The 20,805-nt window shown below is 46.6% G+C and overlaps 1 protein-coding gene across 1 annotated transcript in view; it reads left to right on the top strand.

Annotated features, from left to right (window-relative positions):
- ect2 (epithelial cell transforming 2) overlaps positions 1 to 20,805 on the top strand; it is a 39,659-nt gene that overhangs the window by 11,504 nt on the left and 7,350 nt on the right. The window contains exons 12-23 of the mRNA XM_083694904.1: positions 3,137 to 3,261; positions 3,929 to 4,048; positions 5,957 to 6,025; positions 6,853 to 6,963; positions 7,271 to 7,367; positions 8,389 to 8,470; positions 8,945 to 9,023; positions 9,736 to 9,855; positions 11,364 to 11,502; positions 12,247 to 12,401; positions 16,993 to 17,100; positions 17,298 to 17,441. Coding sequence (XP_083551030.1) covers positions 3,137 to 3,261; positions 3,929 to 4,048; positions 5,957 to 6,025; positions 6,853 to 6,963; positions 7,271 to 7,367; positions 8,389 to 8,470; positions 8,945 to 9,023; positions 9,736 to 9,855; positions 11,364 to 11,502; positions 12,247 to 12,401; positions 16,993 to 17,100; positions 17,298 to 17,441 — 1,349 coding nt within the window. The remainder of the gene's footprint in view (positions 1 to 3,136; positions 3,262 to 3,928; positions 4,049 to 5,956; positions 6,026 to 6,852; positions 6,964 to 7,270; positions 7,368 to 8,388; positions 8,471 to 8,944; positions 9,024 to 9,735; positions 9,856 to 11,363; positions 11,503 to 12,246; positions 12,402 to 16,992; positions 17,101 to 17,297; positions 17,442 to 20,805) is intronic.

Raw genomic sequence — 20,805 nt, 5'->3', positions numbered from 1 at the left:
TCTGCCTCGTTAAGGTGTTAATTCAGGCTGGTGCAGACGCGCGCGGTGGAATCATTAGAGCTGGGTGTCAGGTCTCAGCTCGGTGAGGGAGGAGAGGGGAGGGGAGGGGAGAGAGGATCGTGTTCTGGCCTGATGGAGTTCTCGTAGGAGAATGGGTAGAAATGTGAGGGGAAAGGGCCAGGCGTTGATTTTGGATTCAGGGCTGCCTCCTAGGATCTGAGACTACTGGGCATGTGTAAACCAGGGGAGGCTGGTGGAGGTAGAAATCGGAGGACCGCCTCATTGTAATGAATGGAATGAGGAATGGTATTCAACACGTGTTTGGAACCATTCCATGGGTTGAGCCCGTCCTCCGATTTTCTACCTCCACCAGCCTCCCATGGGCTCTACCTAGTCTTTGCTGTATTGCTTACATCTACCCCTAGTCCTATCGGATCTGTGAGTCTGAGTGAATGATAGCAGAGATGTGGAACAACTCTCTGCCCCCCCCCCCCCCCCCCCCCCCAGGGTCGGAAGAGACTGACCCCCCCTCCTTTGTTTCAGAGCCCAGTGTAGGGAGCCCAGGCAGGTGTAGGAGAGGGCAAGGAGGAGGAGGAGAGGCTGGCAGGTACAGGAGGTTGAGGAGGACGATTACCAGGGAGAGGAGGAAGAGTAGAGGAGAGAGGGAGTGGAGCTTCCACCGCACTAGCACCCCCCAGCCAGAGGCAGGGACCCCCCAGGACGGCCCCGGAGAGGAACCTAGTCCCCGTCAAACCCAGGGTAGAGAGGCTCTCCCCGGCCACCTGCAGACAGAAGCCGAAGACAGTCCTCTTAGCCCACCTAACACCCAAGCCAGGGAGGGCCCCTCCAGCCCCCAGCACGCCCTACACAGACAGGGCCGCTCCAGCCCCCAGCAGGTCCAGCACAGAGAGGGTTCCTTCAGCCTCCAGCAGACCCCCAGACAGGGCCCCCCGGGCTCCAGACAGACCTCCAGAGAGTGCCTCCCCAACACCCAGCAGCAGCTCCATCCCCAGCCCCTAGGCATGGAGCTGTCCTGGATGACGGACTCTTCTTCCCAGGAGTTAGTCAGTCCCAGTGAGGCACCAAAGAACAGGCCAGGTCGTCCAGTAGAGCTGTCTCTCAAAGCCCCAGGGCCAATCAGACACAGGCCCTTTTCTCACTTGTTAGAAACCCGATTCCTCGTGTCCTCTGTTAGCTTCTTCTCAAAAAGCTTGGGAGGAGAATATTTAAGGGGAGGAACCTATAGAGGAGGAGAGGAGGTCAGGAATCATGTTTCTAACTATTGAGGGACACACACTGATATTACAGTGTCTCTCAGCAAGGAAATCAGACTAGAGCTGATATTGGTGTTTTGAAGAATAGATGTTCTATCAGGGGGAGGCTGGTGGAGGTAGAAATCGGAGGACGGGCTCATTGTAATGTATGGAACGAAATGACGAGATGGTATCAAACACGCCCGTCCTCCAATTTGTACCTCCGCCAGCCTCCCCGGATGTAGGACCCTCAGGCTGACCTTAAAGTAGCTGGGGCAGAGAAGAGGCTCTAAGGCACAAAGCCTTATTACAGGGGATGCAGTAGGTGTTCACCCCCTGGACTTTTTCCAAATTTTGTTGTGTTACAACCCGACCTAAAATACATAACCCTAACCTAAAATAACCCTAACCCATAAATACAATACACTAACCCTTCATCACCGATCTACACAAAATAATTAATCACTAATTCACTAATTAATTAAAAATGAAAAGCTGAAATGTCTTGAGTCACCCTCTATGCTATGACGCTCCTAAAACGAGAAATGTCTTCAAGTCACTCAACACATTGAATCGAGTCCATCTGAGTGCAAGGATAACAGTTCGTGTGATTTCGGAATGAGTACCTTTTGTTTTTATACAGCCTCTGTTTTGCATAGGAGTCAATTTACATCCCTGCCGGTGAAAAACACCCCTAACATGATACAGCTACCACTATTCTTCACACAAGGGATGGTGCGGAAACTGCATTGCATGTGCTGGATTTGCACCAAACTTAGTATAGCTTTGTAGTAAAAACCAAATAAACACAGCCACGTTCTTTGCTGTATCACTTGAATTGATTGTTGAAAACACAATTATGGATGTGAGATTGTTTGTAGAGTGGCTGAGATGATGATGTCCATCGACTGTGCTTTTTCCTCTCAGCCATTAAACTTTGTAGATTTTTGTAAATCTCCCCAGGCCTCAGGGTCGTATTCCTGAACAGTTTTGTTCCTCTCCATTTGCTCAGTTTGTAATGACAACCTGATCCTGATTAATATTTAAAATATTAATTCCAAAATCATGTGAACTATTATTCTTGCCTTAAGATGGATTCAATTCAACTTATTGAGTGACTTGTTGTTGATCATTTTTTCATTTGAGTGAATTTTTATCATAGCCAAGGCGGTGAATACTTATTGACTCAAGACATTTCAGTCTTTAATATTTTATTAATTTATACATTTAACATATCTAAAACATAATTTTGTATTTTGTGTAGATCAGTAACACAAAAAATCAGTTAAATCTTAGTCAGGTTGTAACACAGCAAAATGTGTAAGAAGTCCAGGGGGTGAATACTTACTGAAGGTAAATAATAATAATAATAATAATAATATATGCCATTTAGCTGACGCTTTTATCCAAAGCGACTTACATTGCAGTGAGTGCATACATTTTTCAGTATATATGGTCCCAACGGGAATCAAACCCCCAACCTAAGCGTTGTTAGCGCCATGCTCTACCAACTGAGCCACAGAGGACACAAATGCACACACGCGCTGCGGAGATGTGGAATTATATGATTGATTGTTAGGGTTCGATTCTCACCACAGCAAAAAAAACAAAAAAAACCCTGAAGGCCCGATTTGAAGCTCTCCTCATTCTGCTAATCAGACAAGATATATTCAATTACTTCGAATCTTCCAACATCAAAGAGGTGACATCCACACCCACATCCGCCAAGTCTAGTACCTCACTTCTTGAAAGATGTTATGGTTGTAGAAAAACATGTTTTTTTTGTGTTTTTTTTGTGTGTTTTTTTTTTTTTTTCATCTTCTCTCTCTCCCCTCCTACCTTCCGACATTCACCTCCGACTATCTCCTCTGGCTGCCTTCCAGAACACGCCAAGGCGTCGGGCCGCTCCACGCCGGCAGTGCCCAAGCAGTCGGCCCGCTGGCAAGTCTCCAAGGAGCTCTACCAGACGGAGAGCAACTACGTCGACATCCTCTCCACCGTCCTACAGGTTGGTTGCTGTGTGGGGAGGGAGGGGGAGGGCTGCTTGTCGGGGTGGGGTCACAGTCTCTCTCTCTAGCTTTCCCCCTTCTCTCCCCCCACAGGCTGGGAGGGCAGGGACAGAGGAGCAGGAGGGCTGCTTATCGGGGGGGGGGGGGGGGTCACACTCTCTCCCCCCCCTCTCTCTCTCTACCCCCTCTCCCCCCCTCTCTCTCTCTACCCCTCTCTACCTTTTCTCTCTCTCTCTCTCTACCCCCTCTCTCCCCCCCTCTCTCTCTCTACCCCCTCTCTCCCCCCCTCTCTCTCTCTACCCCCTCTCTCTCTCTCTCTCTCTCTCCCCCCACCGTTCTACAGGTTGGTTGGTTGCCATGGACACAGGGCTCTCGGGAAAATGCGGTGACGGATAGACTTATTTTGTAATTAGACGTTTTTCACGTCTGTGTTGAAAATAGATGTGAGCATGTATTCACCTCCTGAAAAAAGCATTTTATAGCACCAAGGTCTGAAACTGTGAGGCCCCCCTGCCCCACCAGGTAGTACTGTCACTGTCTGCAGGTTGACCTCTGTGCCCCTACACAAGTCAGTCATCTGTATGAGGATGTGTGTGTTGGTTAAGGGAATCAAGGTGTGGGTGTGTGTGTGTGTCTGTCTCTCATCCGTTCCTTCTGTTCCTGTAGCTGTTCAAAGACCCCCTGGATAAGGAGGGGCAGGTGGGAGGGCCTATCCTGGCTCAGGAGGAAATCAAGACCATATTTGGCAGCATCCCAGAGATCTATGACGTCCACACCAGGATCAAGGTGAGCACTGAGCAGCTCACCCCCCTTCACATGGTCTCACTCCCCCTAAACATGGTCTTACTCCTCCTAGACATGGTCTCACTCCCCCTAGACATGGTCTCACTCCCCCTAGACACGGTCTCACTCCCCCTAGACACGGTCTCACTCCTCCTAAACATGGTCTCACTCCTCCTAGACATGGTCTCACTCCCCCTAGACATGGTCTCACTCCCCCTAGACATGGTCTCACTCCCCCTAGACACGGTCTCACTCCCCCTAGACACGGTCTCACTCCCCCTAGACACGGTCTCACTCCCCCTAGACATGGTCTCACTCCCCCTAGACATGGTCTCACTCCCCCTAGACATGGTCTCACTCCCCCTAGACATGGTCTCACTCCCCCTAGACATGGTCTCACTCCCCCTAAACATGGTCTCACTCCCCCTAGACATGGTCTCACTCCCCCTAGACATGGTCTCACTCCCCCTAGACATGGTCTCACTCCCCCTAAACATGGTCTCACTCCTCCTAGACATGGTCTCACTCCCCCTAGACATGGTCTCACTCCCCCTAAACATGGTCTCACTCCCCCTAGACATGGTCTCACTCCCCCTAGACATGGTCTCACTCCCCCTAGACATGGTCTCACTCCCCCTAGACATGGTCTCACTCCCCCTAAACATGGTCTCACTGCTCCTAGACATGGTCTCACTCCCCCTAGACATGGTCTCACTCCCCCTAGACATGGTCTCACTCCTCCTACGTTCAGCTGGATGTTTTGGTGCCGCCTGGCAATTTAGGGTGTTAATTGAGGACCTCCTTGGTGAAAGATGTGATTGTTTCATCTAAATATTGTGGTTTTATATGATGTATTGAACTGTTTATTGAACTATTATTTTATGTGTTTTCATTATTGTGTAAATATTTTGGACAGAGTGCACTGGCAAAAGAGGCCTTGGTCTCAGTGTTTCCACTGTATCAATAATTGTTAAATAAATAGACATAAATAGACTCCCTGGACAAAAAAACTGTAAAATAATATTATAATCCTATTAAATAACAACGTGGAAATTATTATTTTCATATCCTTAGCTATCAGACCTGTCGTTTACATTTACCTTCATGGCATTTAGCAGACGCCTTTATCCAAAGCGACTTACAACAAATACATTTGTCTACGCAAATGATTCATCTATCCATCAGTCATCATAAGAAAAAGTAATCTATGGTAGGATCAGGGGCTATTGGCAGTCACAATGCTAGAAGAAGGAATAATTACTTCTTTTTTTTTTTAAATGTATTTATATACAGTAGAGAAACTTGTAAGGGGGGTAGTGGGGATGAGGAGGTCTTTCGGAGGGACAGTTAAGATGTAGCCTGAAGAGATGAGTCTTCAATCTACGGCGGAAGATGGGTAGTGCCTGACAGCAGTGGGAAGCTGTCGTAATTTGAACTCCTTGAAGAGGTCGGGATGCCTATTGGAAAGATGCTTGGTTAAACGTGACGTGTTGCCTCCCTTTGACTGCATGGCCTTGGAACATCTTTTACAAACAGGCTTTGTGATTTCGGTCGGCTCCCCGTCATCATTGGCTCTATAAGCAAAGTAATGCCAGATTTCACTTCTGGCATCCATTCTATCAACCTTTTTATCAACAAGCTGGGGACGGCCAGCATCGACACTTGCGGCTTCCATCCTTCTCTTCCCTCCTTGTCAACGCCGCATGTGAGGTTAATTACACTTCGTTAATAATATTCTGCACGTCTCAAAGTAAATACTGCGGCAGGCATTTATGATAAAAAGAAACCAAAAAAAAAAAAAAAAAAGCTGTTCTAAGTGTTCTTAGAACCGTTTTCAAAGCAGGGCAGCGTGATACTTCTGTAGAACCGGTACATCGTGCAACACTAGAAGGAATATGTAATGATTGACAGGCGGATCTTGAGGAGCTGGTTATGGACTGGTCCGAAGACAAGAGCGTTGGAGACATCATCCTGAAATACGTGAGTAGAATTAACTCTCAACTCTGATTGCCCACATTTCAATTTCCTTATTCTGAAAACTTATTTTTCCTTATTCAGAAAACTTGACATAGCTTTAGCTTGACTGTTTAACTTTGGTTGCAAGCTGTAGCAGGATTAATCGTTTTGGCAGTTTTCATAAATCTTACATTGACATTGATGGCCCCCTCAGTTTGGGGGTGCAGTGCATCACCTGTCCTGACAGTTCCCTTCCTGTCCCCACCAGTCTAAGGATCTGGTGAAGGCTTACACCTCGTTCGTCACCTTCTTTAGTACTATGGCCATGAAGCTAGCTTCTGTTCTCTGCCCTGACAGTTCCCCTCCTGTCTGTGCACCAGTCTAAGTACCTGGTCAAGGCCTATCCCAGGGTTCTCCCCAGGATTTTGTAGCGTGGCGCTGGATTGGATTATCAAAACCCGATTCACGTCAAAATGTGCAAAAAATGCAGCATTACCAAGTACATAGGGAAATTAAACTATGTAATGTTTACATAGTGACGCTGAGTTCACAGCGTGGCGCAGCGCCACTCTTACATTCTTTGGGGAGAACCCTGCTGTCCAATTAAGAAAGGGCCGTTTTATCACTCGAGGGACACCATACTAACTCACATTAGTGTCTCGCAGCAAGGAAGTCAGACTAGAGCTGATATTGGTGTTTTTAAAGAATAGATGTTCTATCGAGGAGGATGGCGGAGGTAGGAATCGCAGGACGGGCTCATTGTAATGAATGGAATGGAATGAGGAGTGGTATCTAAGGTAAGCTAGTTTCTACTCTCTGTGCCCTGACTGTTTTCCTTCTCTCAACACTAGTCTAAGGATTTGGTCAAGGCCTATCCTCCATTCGTCAACTTCTTTGAGCTCAGTAAGGAGACCTTGGTGAAGTGTGAGAAGCAGAAACCTAGGTTCCACGCTTTCCTGAAGGTATGTAGCTCTGTCTGTCTGTCTGTCTCTGTCTGCCTGCCTGCCTGCCTGCGTGCACTTTTTCAAGAGAAGTTGTGTTTGTGAACACCTTGATCGAGTGCCATTTTAGAAATGTTCCAAGTTTTTTTCTTGCAGGTTAAATCCTTTAGTCTTTATATAAGCAGGTGTTTTGGAGAAATGTGGAGCAGAGAGAGATGTCTATTTGTGGGTGTTGAGTGTGTGATCGTTGCGTTGTCCTGTCGGATTGCGACATGTCTGTCAAGTCTGCTCTGCTCCAGCAGCTTTGTGCGTCTGCTTTTGCCTGTAGATCAATCAGTCCAAGCCAGAGTGTGGGCGGCAGACACTGGTGGAGCTGCTGATTCGCCCTGTACAGAGACTGCCAAGTGTTGCCCTCCTTCTCAATGGTACTCACACACACACACACACGTGTGTGTGTATATATATATATATATATATATATATATATATATATATATATATATATATATATATATATATATCTATACACACACATATATCTATACACACAAACACACATATCTATACACACATATCTATACACACAAACACACATATCTATACACACATATCTATACACACAAACACACATATCTATACACACAAACACACATACATACAGTGCATTCGGCAAGTACTCAGATCCCTTCACTCTTCCCACATTTTGTTATGTTGTTATGCCTTATTCTAAAATGGATTCAATTCATTTTTTTCCCTCATCAATCTACACACAATGCCCCGTAACGACAAAGCGAAAACAGGTTTTTAGAAATGTTTGCTAATTTATTAAAAAAAAACAAAAAAAACAATCACATTTACATAAGTGTCCAGACCCTTTACTCAGTGCTTTGTTGAAGCACCCTTGGCAGTGATTACAGCCTCAGGCCGCCTTGGGCCTCCACTGGTCCACACTCCATGCACCTGGTACACACCATGCACTCTCACGTTACACAATGCAGACGCTGCATTTGGGATACGTTATTTATAAGTACTATATACAGACCAGCATGGTTTGAACTCTCTTTCCTCCAACAGGCTATCTGATAATGTGTATATATATATATATATATTATAATTATTTAATAATAATATTATTATATATGATGTAGGCTACATGTTAATGATATCAAACATCCATGCATTACGTTGAGCCCGCCCCCTCGGTTTCTCCCTCCACCAGCCTCCCCTGACCTCACGCGACGTTCTGAGCTGCATTCTTTATAATGTAAATACCCGTTAAGGACTCAACCCCAGTCTTCATAATGTAAATACCCGTTAAGGACTCAACCCCAGTCTTCATAATGTAAATACCCGTTAAGGACTCAACCCCAGTCTTCATAATGTAAATACCCGTTAAGGACTCAACCCCAGTCGGTGTGGTTTGACCCCGTGTCTCTCCTGTTGCAGACATAAAGAAGCACACGTCAGAGGACAACCCTGACAAGGTCACCCTGGAGAAGGCCATCGAGTCTCTCAAGGAGGTCATGACGTGAGTCGGTCGTCTTTCTTTTCTATTTTTTCCTGTTGTGTCTCATTTATTTATTTATTTATTTATTTACCCCCAATGACATGAGGGGTAATTTCCTTTTCCTCTTATCTTTTTGACTACAGAACATAGAAAATCGCTGTTTTCAGATAAACAGACACTAATATTGTGCTGGAGATAATGAATGTGATGTTTAAATTGGCTCCCTTTAAGAGGAAGTTCTGCGTTCACAGCCCTTTTTTTATTTTTTTTTATTTTTTTTTAATAAATGTTCACATTTAAAGCACTGAATTAAGTCAAAACCTTCAATCAGTATTGCATAAAATTTGGATGCCATGATTGTATGATTTTAATATTGTGTGTGCAGGTCTCCCTTGTTAAAAAAAAGACCTTGGTCTCAATGGGACTCCCTGCTAAAATAAAGGTTAAATAACGTCGTAGCACCAGCCATAAAACGCCGTCTCATCTCTCCTGCAGTCACATCAATGAAGACAAGAGGAAGACCGAGGGACAGAAGCAGATATTTGACGTGGTCTACGAGGTCGACGGCTGTCCTGTGAGTCTGCTACACCCACCCCTGGCTGTACATTCATATCTAGGAATGCATGGCTTATTGCACTTGTGTGTCTGTGGGTGTCTGTGTCTGTTTTAAACGAGCTCCATTTCAATGGCCGGACAGAATGTGATGAAAAGCAAACTGTTTATTTTCCCCTGTGCTCTGGAGAGCCATGCATGTGAAGTGATTATAGTGTAGATGAGATGGTACTAGAGAGGGTGGATTAGTACAACCTGTGTGTGTGTTTCTATTTATCTTGACTGGGATAAGCCCAGGATGTAAATGAATAAACATGCTCATTGATGGGGTGACGGTGTGTTTGGAGGATTAGTGTGAGAGAAAATTGAGATTCCTGTATCAGCCGAGCCGCAGTGGAATACCAATCTGTAGAGTTGGAGACGTTGAGACAGAGTGTTGCTCTGTGAAGGAGCCCTCTGGATCAGCCCTGTCCTCTGCTGTTCCTCTGGATCAGCCATGATCAGCCCCGTCCTCTGATGCTCCTGTTTTATTCATTCCTAATGCTGGGTTTGTGTTTGTGTCTCTCTGAATCCCAAATCAGTCCGCTGTGCATTTTGTGTTGAGGTTTGGATCAGTTTGAACATACCTATCTAATCCTGTTCAGACGTGTCCAGGGAATAGAAACCAGGGACTATGGGTTTATTAGGGAGTTAATGTTGTATTTCTCTCTCTCTCTCTCTCTCTCCGTCTGCAGGCAAACCTCCTCTCCTCCCATCGCAGCCTCGTCCACAGAGTGGAGACCATCGCCCTGGGAGACAAGCCATGTGACCGTGGCGAGCACGTCACCCTCTTCCTCTTCAACGACTGTCTGGAGGTAACGACTCTCAACCACCAGCTAGTCTACTAGTCCACTAACCGACCCCTAGCCCTGACCCTCTACACGCATGTTGTGACTGCCTATGGCCCCTGGTCTGAGCATTGATTACTTTATCTTATGATGACTGATGGATAGATGATTCACTTACTGAAACAAATGTATTTGTTGTAAGTTGCTTTGGATAAAGGCGTCTGCTAAATGCCATAAATGTTAAATGTAACATGCAGATCTGCGAGGATTGTATTGGTTTATGCAGTATGTTCAGGCAACTACTGCCACATTGTTTTGACCCATCCGATCATTTTCTGATCTACGCAAGTGGGTGTAGGGTTGAAAGGTCGTAACAGCATTGTAGAACTTTCCGGAGATCCACTTCTTCAAGCTGACACCATCTTTGATTCAAGATTGAGAACATTTGACCAACTCCTCCCCTTTCAGGCCTCTCTCTCTCTCTCCCTGTCCCCTCTCTCACCCCTCTCTCTCTCTCACCCCCCTCCCCTCTCTCTCTCTCGCCGAAACTGAAATCTCATGAAATGCTAAAAAGTGCAAATTCAGTCGCAAGTAGCAGCAGCAGTTGTGATGGGATGAGGGGGGGGGGGGGGGGGGCTGATGACGGCTGAGAACAGGAGAGGGTGGGGGGTGAATAATTTATGGGTGTGCAATCTATCGTTGCTGACACAGCTCCTTATCTGTGGTCTAATTAGCAGAGTTGTTGCATTAGGACCGGGGTTAGCAATCAGAGCCGGGCTCGAGCCGTAATGGCGGCTTAGTGGCAGCCGCCTGACTGTGGAACGGCAGAGTGGCGCGGTAATGGGGGGGGGGGGTGTGTGTGTGTGTGTGTGTAGGACTTAGTCTACACTCCTCAATTATTCATTGATTAACTACTCTGCGTTTTATATACCCCCCTCCCTCCCTCCCTCCTGTTCTATCAGCCCCCCACCACACCCACCCATCACTTCACACTGGCCAACTAACTGGCCTGCTAATGAGGGGGATCGTTACCTTTATGAAAGCGTTATTGATTTGTCACCGTGTGACTGATAACACCACCTTGCGCGCACACACACACGTTACGGTGCTAGAAGTTGGGATGTAAATACTTTTCCCCAAGGCAACTCTCTCTCTCTCTCTCTTTCTCTCTCACTGTGTGTGTGTCTCTGACTATGGAACTGTGTGTGTGTGTGTCTCTGACTGACTATGGAACTGTGTGTGTGTGTCTCTGATTGACTATGGACCTGTGTGTGTGTGTGTGTGTCTCTGATTGACTATGGAACTGTGTGTGTGTGTGTGTGTGTCTGTCTGTCTCTGACTGACTATGGAACTGTGTGTGTGTGTGTGTGTCTCTGACTGACTGGAACTGTGTGTGTCTCTGATTGACTATGGAACTGTGTGTGTGTGTGTGTGTGTGTGTGTGTCTCTGACTGACTGGAACTGTGTGTCTCTGACTGACTGGAACTGTGTGTGTGTGTGTCTCTGACTGACTGGAACTGTGTGTGTGTTCTCAGATTGCCAGGAAGCGTCACAAGGTGATCAGTACGTTCAGGAGTCCGCTGGGCCAAACGAGGCCTGCAGCCATGCTCAAACACATCACCCTGATGCCCCTGTCTCAGATCAGGAGGGTACTGGACCTTCAGGACACAGAGGGTGAGAACACACACACACACCACACAGGCACACACACACACACACACACACACACACACCACGCAGGCACACACACAGACGCAGACACCCACGTTGTTACAATGTAGTTGGTCCTTAGTAATTAGGGGCCTATAAAATAAAGGCTTTCGTTCAATAAATGCAACATTCCGAATTGAGGCAGAACAAAGCGCTGGTTCCAGTCAGTTGAACTTGAATTTATTCGGGTTCCATGCACGGTTGGCCTCCCTCATAAGCCCACAGGATAACATCTACAGTAGCAGTGTTTGAATGGCAGCAGCACACACCATTAACAAGTGTCTCTCTCTCTCTCTCTCTGTCTCTCTCTCCCCTCTCTCTCTTTCTCTCTCTCTCTCTCTCTCTCTCTCACACACTCACATTCTCCTCCCTCCATCGAGCTGACACACCGCAGCACTTTTGGTCTTGTTATAGAACAGCGAAGGTTTAATTTCAGAATCAATATTGTTCTGTCGCTATGAGCAGAGTTTGTGAGAACGGGACAGAACTGTCCTTCTGTGAACCCGACGGGGAGGGGGGGGTTGAGGTGACTGGATGAGTTGGGCTGGGATATAGAATGTTTGATAAATGGGGCAATGAGTTGACTCTCTATTTTTTTCTCTCTCCACCCCTCTCTCCCTCCTCCTCCCCCTCCCTCTTTCCCTCCCTCTCTCTCCCTCCTCCCCCTCCCTCTCTCTCTTCCTCCAACCATGTCTCTCCCCCCTCCAGAGTGTCAGAATGCCTTCGCCCTGGTGGTCCGCCCCCCCACGGAGCAGGAGAACCTGTTGTTCAGCTTCCAGCTGATGGGCGAGGACACGCAGAAGTCCTCCTGGCTCAAGATGCTCTGCCGACATGTCGCAAACACCATCTGCAAGACCGACTCGGTGAGATGGGTGGGGGTGGTGGATGTGGGTTAGGGGGTGGATGTGGGTTAGGGGGTGGATGTGGTGTGGGGGTGGGGGGGGGGGTGGATGTGGTGTGGGGGGGGGGGCACTCAGGGAGGTGTGCTGTTGTAGAGGCTGCTTCTCTAATGACGGCCGACAGTGCCTTCCATAAGTGTTGGAAAGGGGAAGCATTTCGCCTTTTTAGCAGTTTGGATTTGAAATCAAACAATTACTGTGAGGTAAAAGTAGAGATTCTCAGCTTCAATGTTTTCTTTTCAGATTGGTTTCAGCATTTAGAAATTACGTATTTCAGGGAACCAGTAGTATAGAGGACACTGTATTCCTTGTGTATGATTCTGAATACCTTATTGGCCCGCTCTTTCAAAGCTATGTAAAGCAGATGGAGACAGCGCACTGGCTAGGCTAAAGCAAGTGGTCCTCCACCCTACTGGAGGCTACAAGTGGTCCTCCACCCTACTGGAGGCTACAAGTGGGCCTCCACCCTACTGTAGGCTAAAGCAAGTGGTCCTCCACCCTACTGGAGGCTATAAGTGGTCCTCCACCCTACTGGAGGCTACAAGTGGTCCTCCACCCTACTGGAGGCTACAAGTGGGCCTCCACCCTACTGTAGGCTAAAGCAAGTGGTCCTCCACCCTACTGGAGGCTACAAGTGGTCCTCCACCCTACTGGAGGCTACAAGTGGTCCTCCACCCTACTGGAGGCTACAAGTGGGCCTCCACCCTACTGTAGACTAAAGCAAGTGGGCCTCCACCCTACTGGAGGCTACAAGTGGGCCTCCACCCTACTGTAGACTAAAGCAAGTGGGCCTCCACCCTACTGGAGGCTAAAGCAAGTGGGCCTCCACCCTACTGGAGGCTAAAGCAAGTGGGCCTCCACCCTACTGGAGGCTAAAGCAAGTGGGCCTCCACCCTACTGGAGGCTAAAGCAAGTGGGCCTCCACCCTACTGGAGGCTAAAGCAAGTGGGCCTCCACCCTACTGGAGGCTAAAGCAAGTGGGCCTCCACCCTACTGGAGGCTAAAGCAAGTGGGCCTCCACCCTACTGGAGGCTACAAGTGGGCCTCCACCCTACTGTAGACTAAAGCAAGTGGGCCTCCACCCTACTGGAGGCTACAAGTGGGCCTCCACCCTACTGTAGACTAAAGCAAGTGGGCCTCCACCCTACTGGAGGCTACAAGTGGGCCTCCACCCTACTGGAGGCTACAAGTGGGCCTCCACCCTACTGGAGGCTACAAGTGGGCCTCCACCCTACTGGAGGCTAAAGCAAGTGGGCCTCCACCCTACTGGAGGCTACAAGTGGGCCTCCACCCTACTGGAGGCTACAAGTGGGCCTCCACCCTACTGGAGGCTAAAGCAAGTGGGCCTCCACCCTACTGGAGGCTAAAGCAAGTGGGCCTCCACCCTACTGTAGGCTAAAGCAAGTGGGCCTCCACCCTACTGTAGACTAAAGCAAGTGGGCCTCCACCCTACTGGAGGCTAAAGCAAGTGGTCCTCCACCCTACTGTAGGCTGCAAGTGGGCCTCCACCCTACTGTAGACTAAAGCAAGTCCACCCGTGGCCCAACAAAGATCATATTGATATTTCAATTCTTCTAAGAACCTTGCTTTGAGTGGAGACTCAGGGGAGGGGAAATCAGCCGAGACAGTCACTCAGACAGCCTCACTGTGGAGTGGAAGACATCATCTGTCACTGGTACACACACACACACACCACACCACACCACACACTTATATACACACCACACCACACCACACACACACACACACACCACACACTTATATACATACACACCACACCACACATATACACACACCACACACATATATACACACCACACACATACATACACACCACACACACACCACACACTTATATACACACACACACACCACACCCCACACATATATACACACCACACATATACACACCACACCACACACACACCCCACACATATACACACCACATCACACACCACACACATATACACACCACACCACACCACACACACACACCACACCACACCACACACATATATACACACCACACCACATATATACACACCACACCACATACACACATTTATATATATACACTTAACAGCCACTTTATTAGGTACACCTTGCTAGTACCGGGTTGGACCCCCTTTTGCCTTCAGAACTGCCTTAATTCTTTGTGGCATAGATTCATCAAGGTGCTGGAAACATTCCTCAGAGATTTTGGTCCATATTGACATGATAGCATCATTGCTGCAGATTTGTCAGCTGCACATCCATGATGCGAATCTCCCGTTCCACCACATCCCAAAGGTGCTCTATTGGATTGAGATCTGGTGACTGTGGAGGCCATTGGAGTACAGTGAACTCATTGTCATGTTCAAGAAACCAGTTTGAGGTGATTTGAGCTTTGTGACATGGTGCGTTATCCTGCTGGAAGTAGCCATCAGAAGATGGGTACACTGTGGTCATAAAGGGATGGACATGGTCAGCAACAATACTCAGATAGGCTGTGGCATTTAAACAATGCTCAATTGGTGTGCCAAGAAAATATACCCCACACCATTACACCACCACCACCAGCCTGAACCGTTGATACAAGGCAGGATGGATCCATGCTTTCATGTTGTTTATGCCAAATTTTGACCCTACCATCTGAATGTCGCAGCAGAAATCGAGACTCATCAGACCAGGCTTTTTTCCAATCTTCTATTGTCCAATTTTGGTGAGCCTGTGCGAATTGTAGCCTCAGTTTCCTGTTCTTAGCTGACAGGAGTGGCACCCGGTGTGGTCTTCTGCTGCTGTAGCCCATCTGCTTCAATGTTTGACGTGTTGTGTCAGAGATGGTCTTCTGCATACCTTGGTTGTAACAAGCGGTTATTTGAGTTACTCTTGCCTTTCTATCATCTCGAACCAGTCTGGCATCAACAAGGCATTTTCGCCCAGAGAACTGCCGCTCACTGGATATTTTCTCTTTTTCGGACCATTCTCTGTAAACCCTAGAGATGGTTGTGTGTGAAAATCCCAGTAGATCAGCAGTTTCTGAAATACTCAGACCAGCCCGTCTGGCACCAACAACCATGCCACGTTCAAAGTCACTTAAATCACCTTTCTTCCCCATTCTGACGCTCGGTTTGAACTTCAGCAGGTCGTCTTGACCATGTCTACATGCCTAAATGCATTGAGTTGCTGCCATGTGATTGGCTGATTAGATTTGCGTTAACGAGCAGTTGAACAGGTGAACCTAATAAAGTTGTGTGTATGTATGTGTATATGTGTGTATATACGTGTGTTGTGTGTGTGTGTGTGTGTGTGTGTGTGTGTATATATATATATATATATATATATATATATATATATATATATATATACACACACACGTATATAAAATAAGAAGACTCTTTTATTTAGCCATACAATAAATTCTCATCAATTGTAGGAATGTGACATGTGCACATATACACACCACACCGAACTACATGTCCAGTGGGTTTGAGGAGGACAAAGTGTGTTAATCTAATTCTGTAGGTGTGCTTTTTATTAGGTTAACATATAAAGGTGGAGTAGACCGGCCGTGTTAATCCTGTTAGCACGTCCGCGGCGCTGGCTAATCTGGGAGACGGACTGATGTCATTAGCAGTGGGATTGTTGTTGAACTCTCCTCCTCAGACAAGAGGAGAGAGGTTATCTGTCCTCCTCAGCTCTCTGCTGAGGCAGTGGAACACGATTGGCCAGCTGGCGGAGTGAGCTGAAGGGCTGCACACCAGGGGAGGCTAGTGGAGGTAGGAATTGGAGGACGGGGCTCATTGTGTTGCAAGGAACGGAATGAGGAATGGTATCAGACACACGTGTCCATTCCATGCATTATGATGAGCCCGTCCTCCGATTTCTACCACCACCAGCCTCCCTTGGGCTGCTTACATATATCCAAGCGTCAACACTTTGTGGTTTGGCTCGTATAGATGGTCTATAGATGTTCAGCTAACTAGTTAAACCAGTTACTAACCAGTAACAAACTGTTCAACCAGCTAACCGCTAACCCTTAATCGGCAGTAAGCCTGGCATGTCAACTTAGTTGCTGTTGATCGCTTTTCATTTTGTGAGTGTCTGTACACCACAGGGGAGGCTGGTGGAGGTAGAAATCGGAGGACAGGCTCATTGTAATGCATAGCATGGAATGAGGAATACTCTCAACATGCCTCATTCCATTCCATACATTACAACGAGCCCGTCCTCCGATTTCCTACCTCCACCAGCCTCCCCTGGTTGGAGACCGTGTAAGGGGCACTTTCCAAATGAAGTGTGGCTGTTTCCAGCTGTGTAGTTCCAGACCACCACCAGGTGGTGATGTTCACCTCTGCACCAGCCAGTATCTGCTCTCTTAACGTATTCACAGCCTCTCTCCCTCACAGAATACCAACGAGGAAGACCTACTTGTGAAGCCGGACAGCGGCTCCTCACTCTTTCGCATTTTGGCAGCCAAGCAGAATCCTCAAGCCTGCTATATATATTATATATTGTTGTTGTTGTTGTTATTTGTTTATTTATTCATGACCTGTTTTCTATTTTCCGAACCAGGAGGACTTGATCCAGTACACAGAGCCGGACTCGGTCCAGGTGAGCACCAAGGACATGGACAGCACCCTCAGTAAAGCCTCGCGGGCTATCAAGAAGACCTCCAAGAAGGTAACCGAGCTGCAGGATTACTAGGACCTCTCTACTTACTATTAAATACAGGCTCATGAATACAGCTCATTTTTTTTGAGGGTCTTGTTTAACGTGTGTGCGCGTGTATGTGTGTGTGTGTGTGTGTGCGCGCGCGTTTGTGCATGTGTGTGTTCGTGTGTGTGTGTGTGTGTGTGCGTGTGTCTCCCTCCCTCCAGGTGACCAGGGCGTTCTCCTTTACTAAGACCCCCAAGCGTGTGATGCAGAGGGCCTTCATGGCTAACAGCAGCACCCCTGATGACAAGAGCCCTGGATCCCTCTCTGAACACATGACCCGCATGGGCAACAGCTCCACTCTGGCTGTATGTACATCTCTCTGTGTTCATCTGTCCATCTGTCTCTCTCTCTATCCATCCTTCTGGCCATCCATCTGTCTTATCTACCCTCTCCCACCCATTAATCCTTCCATCCCTCTCTCTCTCTCTCTCTCTATCCATCCATCCATCCATCCACGCATCCACCCTCTCCCTTCATCCTTTCTTCCATTCCTCTTCCTCTCCTCCCATCCATCTACCCCCTCTTCCATTACTCTTTCTTTCCTTCCATCCTTCTACCCTCTCCCCCATCCATCTATCCCGCTCTTTGTCTCTCCGTCTCTTTCCATTCATCCATCGACCCTCTCCAATTATCACTGTCCGTTCATCCCTCCCTCCCTCTATCCATCCCTCCATCTTCTTCCATTGACCTATTCCACCACCCTATCCCGTCCTCATGTCCTGAAGAGGGCCTTTCCTACCCTGACACCACCAGGGGTTAAAACAGGCCCATGTGTCTATCTATATATCTGTCCATCCTTCTGTCCATCCATCCATCCATCTCTCTGTACCCTCTCCCACCCATAAATCCTATAATCCCTCTCTCTGTCTGTCTGTCTATCTCTTCCATCCTTTCTTTCGTGTGTATATATAACTGTATAATAATGAATCTATGGTTTGTCCGAAATGCAGATCCTCCATCTCTAATGTAGCCTTTTCCACCAATCAGAGCGAGTGATTCTCAGCTTTGATCATCAACAGGAAATTACACTTCTAAACTTTTCACCTTGGCTTGGTTTAGAAATTCCTTTCTTTCTGCCCCCCCGAGTCAGCAGGATCTTTTATTTAAAAATGCTCAACATCTGAGTGTTTCTGACGCGTTTGTGTACTTTTATTAGAATATGATATGAATCATACAATGCTAAATATTTGAAGAAAGAAGCTTTTGGGAGCTTTGGTGAGCAGCTTTTTGGGCAAACTTGGCTATCAGAGAAAGGGGTTTTTAAGAGATGTTCTTACTTAGATCTTTATATAGGCCAGCGGAGGTAGAAATCAGAGGACGGGCTCATTGTAATGCATGGAACGGAATGAGGAATGGAACGGAATGAGAAATGGAACGGAATGAGGAACACGGCTGTCCTCTGATTTTCACGTGTCTGATACGTGTTTCCTTATTTTGTTCCATGCATTACAATGAGCCCGTCCTCCGATTTCTACCTCCACCAGCCTCCCCTGATCTCTATATAGGTGGTTAAGTCTAAGTTAGATCTCTCTATAAATGCTTAAGTATACAGTACCAGTCAAAGGTTTGGACACACCTTCTCATTCAATGGTTTTTCTTTATTTTTATTGTCTTCTACATTGTAGATTAATATTGAAGACGTCAAATCTATGAAGGAACACACATATGGAATTATGTAGTAAACACAAAAAAGTGTTAAACAAACCAGAATATGTTTTATATTTTAGATTCTTCAAAGTAGCCACCTTTTGCATTGATGACAGCTTTGCACACTCTTGGCAAGGTGTGTCCAAACTTTTGACTGGTACTGTGTATATATATATATATATATATACTATACATGTATATACATAGAACCTGCCTACCGCAGTACGTGTTTCGCAATAAATGTATGGTTCTATTTTAAGCCTGCTTAACTTTTGACTGGTGCTGTATCTTATGAGTTAACAGTCGGTCCCTCCAGCTAGAGGAACTACCTCACTCTTTGACTGTAGATGTCTGCGCTAAGGCTTTTTCTGCCCTGTCCTTTTGTGACTATCGACGTTCAAGTCTGTTGGTTAAGAGGTTATTTTGGAACCATATCTGTGTTCTACCTGCCTGCAGTGTTGTCGATCGATGGGCACTATTTTGGAACCGGCCTGTGCTGTCGTTCATATGGAGGGCCTTCACCTGATAGCATTTTCCTCATGAGCCACAATGTCCCAAAAAGCCCCTGAATAAGCTCCACGACACTTGCAACTAACAATAAAGCTGTGGCAGACCATGGAAGCTAATTTAGATTTTTTTATACCAACACTTTTGAAGTCAAATTAAACGTTCAATTCATTACTTTCCGTCAAAGTATGCATTGCTGTGTCCCTCCGCACATCAGCTACGTTGTAGGTACACTCCCGGGCTGAGACCTTATCACAGGCGTATCGCTCCGCAGCCGCTGAATTTCCATGGAAGAAATAAGTTCACTACAAAGTAATGGATTGAATGTTAGTTTGACTTCAAAGTGATGGTATTAAAATCGAATTAGCTTCGGTCCGTATGAACGTCAGCACAGACTGGTTCCAAAATAGTACCCATCAATCAACAGCATTGCTGGTAGTAGTAGAATACATGGATTCAGTTTAAAAATCCCAAACCAACCCTTTGTCGCACTCTATCGAGTTAAGTCTCTGTCTCTCTCTCTCTCTCTCTGCTCTGTAACTGTAAATTTAAGTTAACAGTTTCTCTCTCTCTCTCTAACTATAGATGTGAGTTAACAGTCTCTCTCTCTCTAACTGTAGATGTGAGTTAAGTCTCTCTCTCTAACTGTAGATGTGAGTTAAGTCTCTCTCTCTCTCTAACTGTAGATGTGAGTTAAGTCTCTCTCTCTCTCTAACTGTAGATGTGAGTTAACAGTCTCTCTCTCTCTCTAACTGTAGATGTGAGTTAACAGTCTCTCTCTCTCTCTAACTGTAGATGTGAGTTAACAGTCTCTCTCTAACTGTAGATGTGAGTTAAGTCTCTCTCTCTCTCTCTCTCTAACTGTAGATGTGAGTTAACAGTCTCTCTCTAACTGTAGATGTGAGTTAAGTCTCTCTCTCTCTAACTGTAGATGTGAGTTAACAGTCTCTCTCTCTCTCTAACTGTAGATGTGAGTTAAGTCTCTCTCTCTCTCTCTAACTGTAGATGTGAGTTAACAGTCTCTCTCTAACTGTAGATGTGAGTTAAGTCTCTCTCTCTCTCTCTAACTGTAGATGTGAGTTAACAGTCTCTCTCTCTCTCTAACTGTAGATGTGAGTTAAGTCTCTCTCTCTCTCTAACTGTAGATGTGAGTTAAGTCTCTCTCTCTCTCTCTAACTGTAGATGTGAGTTAACAGTCTCTCTCTCTCTAACTGTAGATGTGAGTTAACAGTCTCTCTCTAACTGTAGATGTGAGTTAACAGTCTCTCTCTCTCTCTAACTGTAGATGTGAGTTAAGTCTCTCTCTCTCTCTAACTGTAGATGTGAGTTAAGTCTCTCTCTCTCTCTCTAACTGTAGATGTGAGTTAAGTCTCTCTCTCTCTCTCTAACTGTAGATGTGAGTTAAGTCTCTCTCTCTCTCTCTAACTGTAGATGTGAGTTAACAGTCTCTCTCTCTCTCTCTAACTGTAGATGTGAGTTAACAGTCTCTCTCTAACTGTAGATGTGAGTTAAGTC

This window comes from Argentina silus (genome assembly GCF_951799395.1).
Source record: "Argentina silus genome assembly, chromosome: X".
Lineage (NCBI taxonomy): Eukaryota > Metazoa > Chordata > Actinopteri > Argentiniformes > Argentinidae > Argentina > Argentina silus.
The sequence above is the reverse complement of the archived record's forward strand: the minus strand, read 5'-3'. Positions and strand labels throughout refer to the sequence as shown.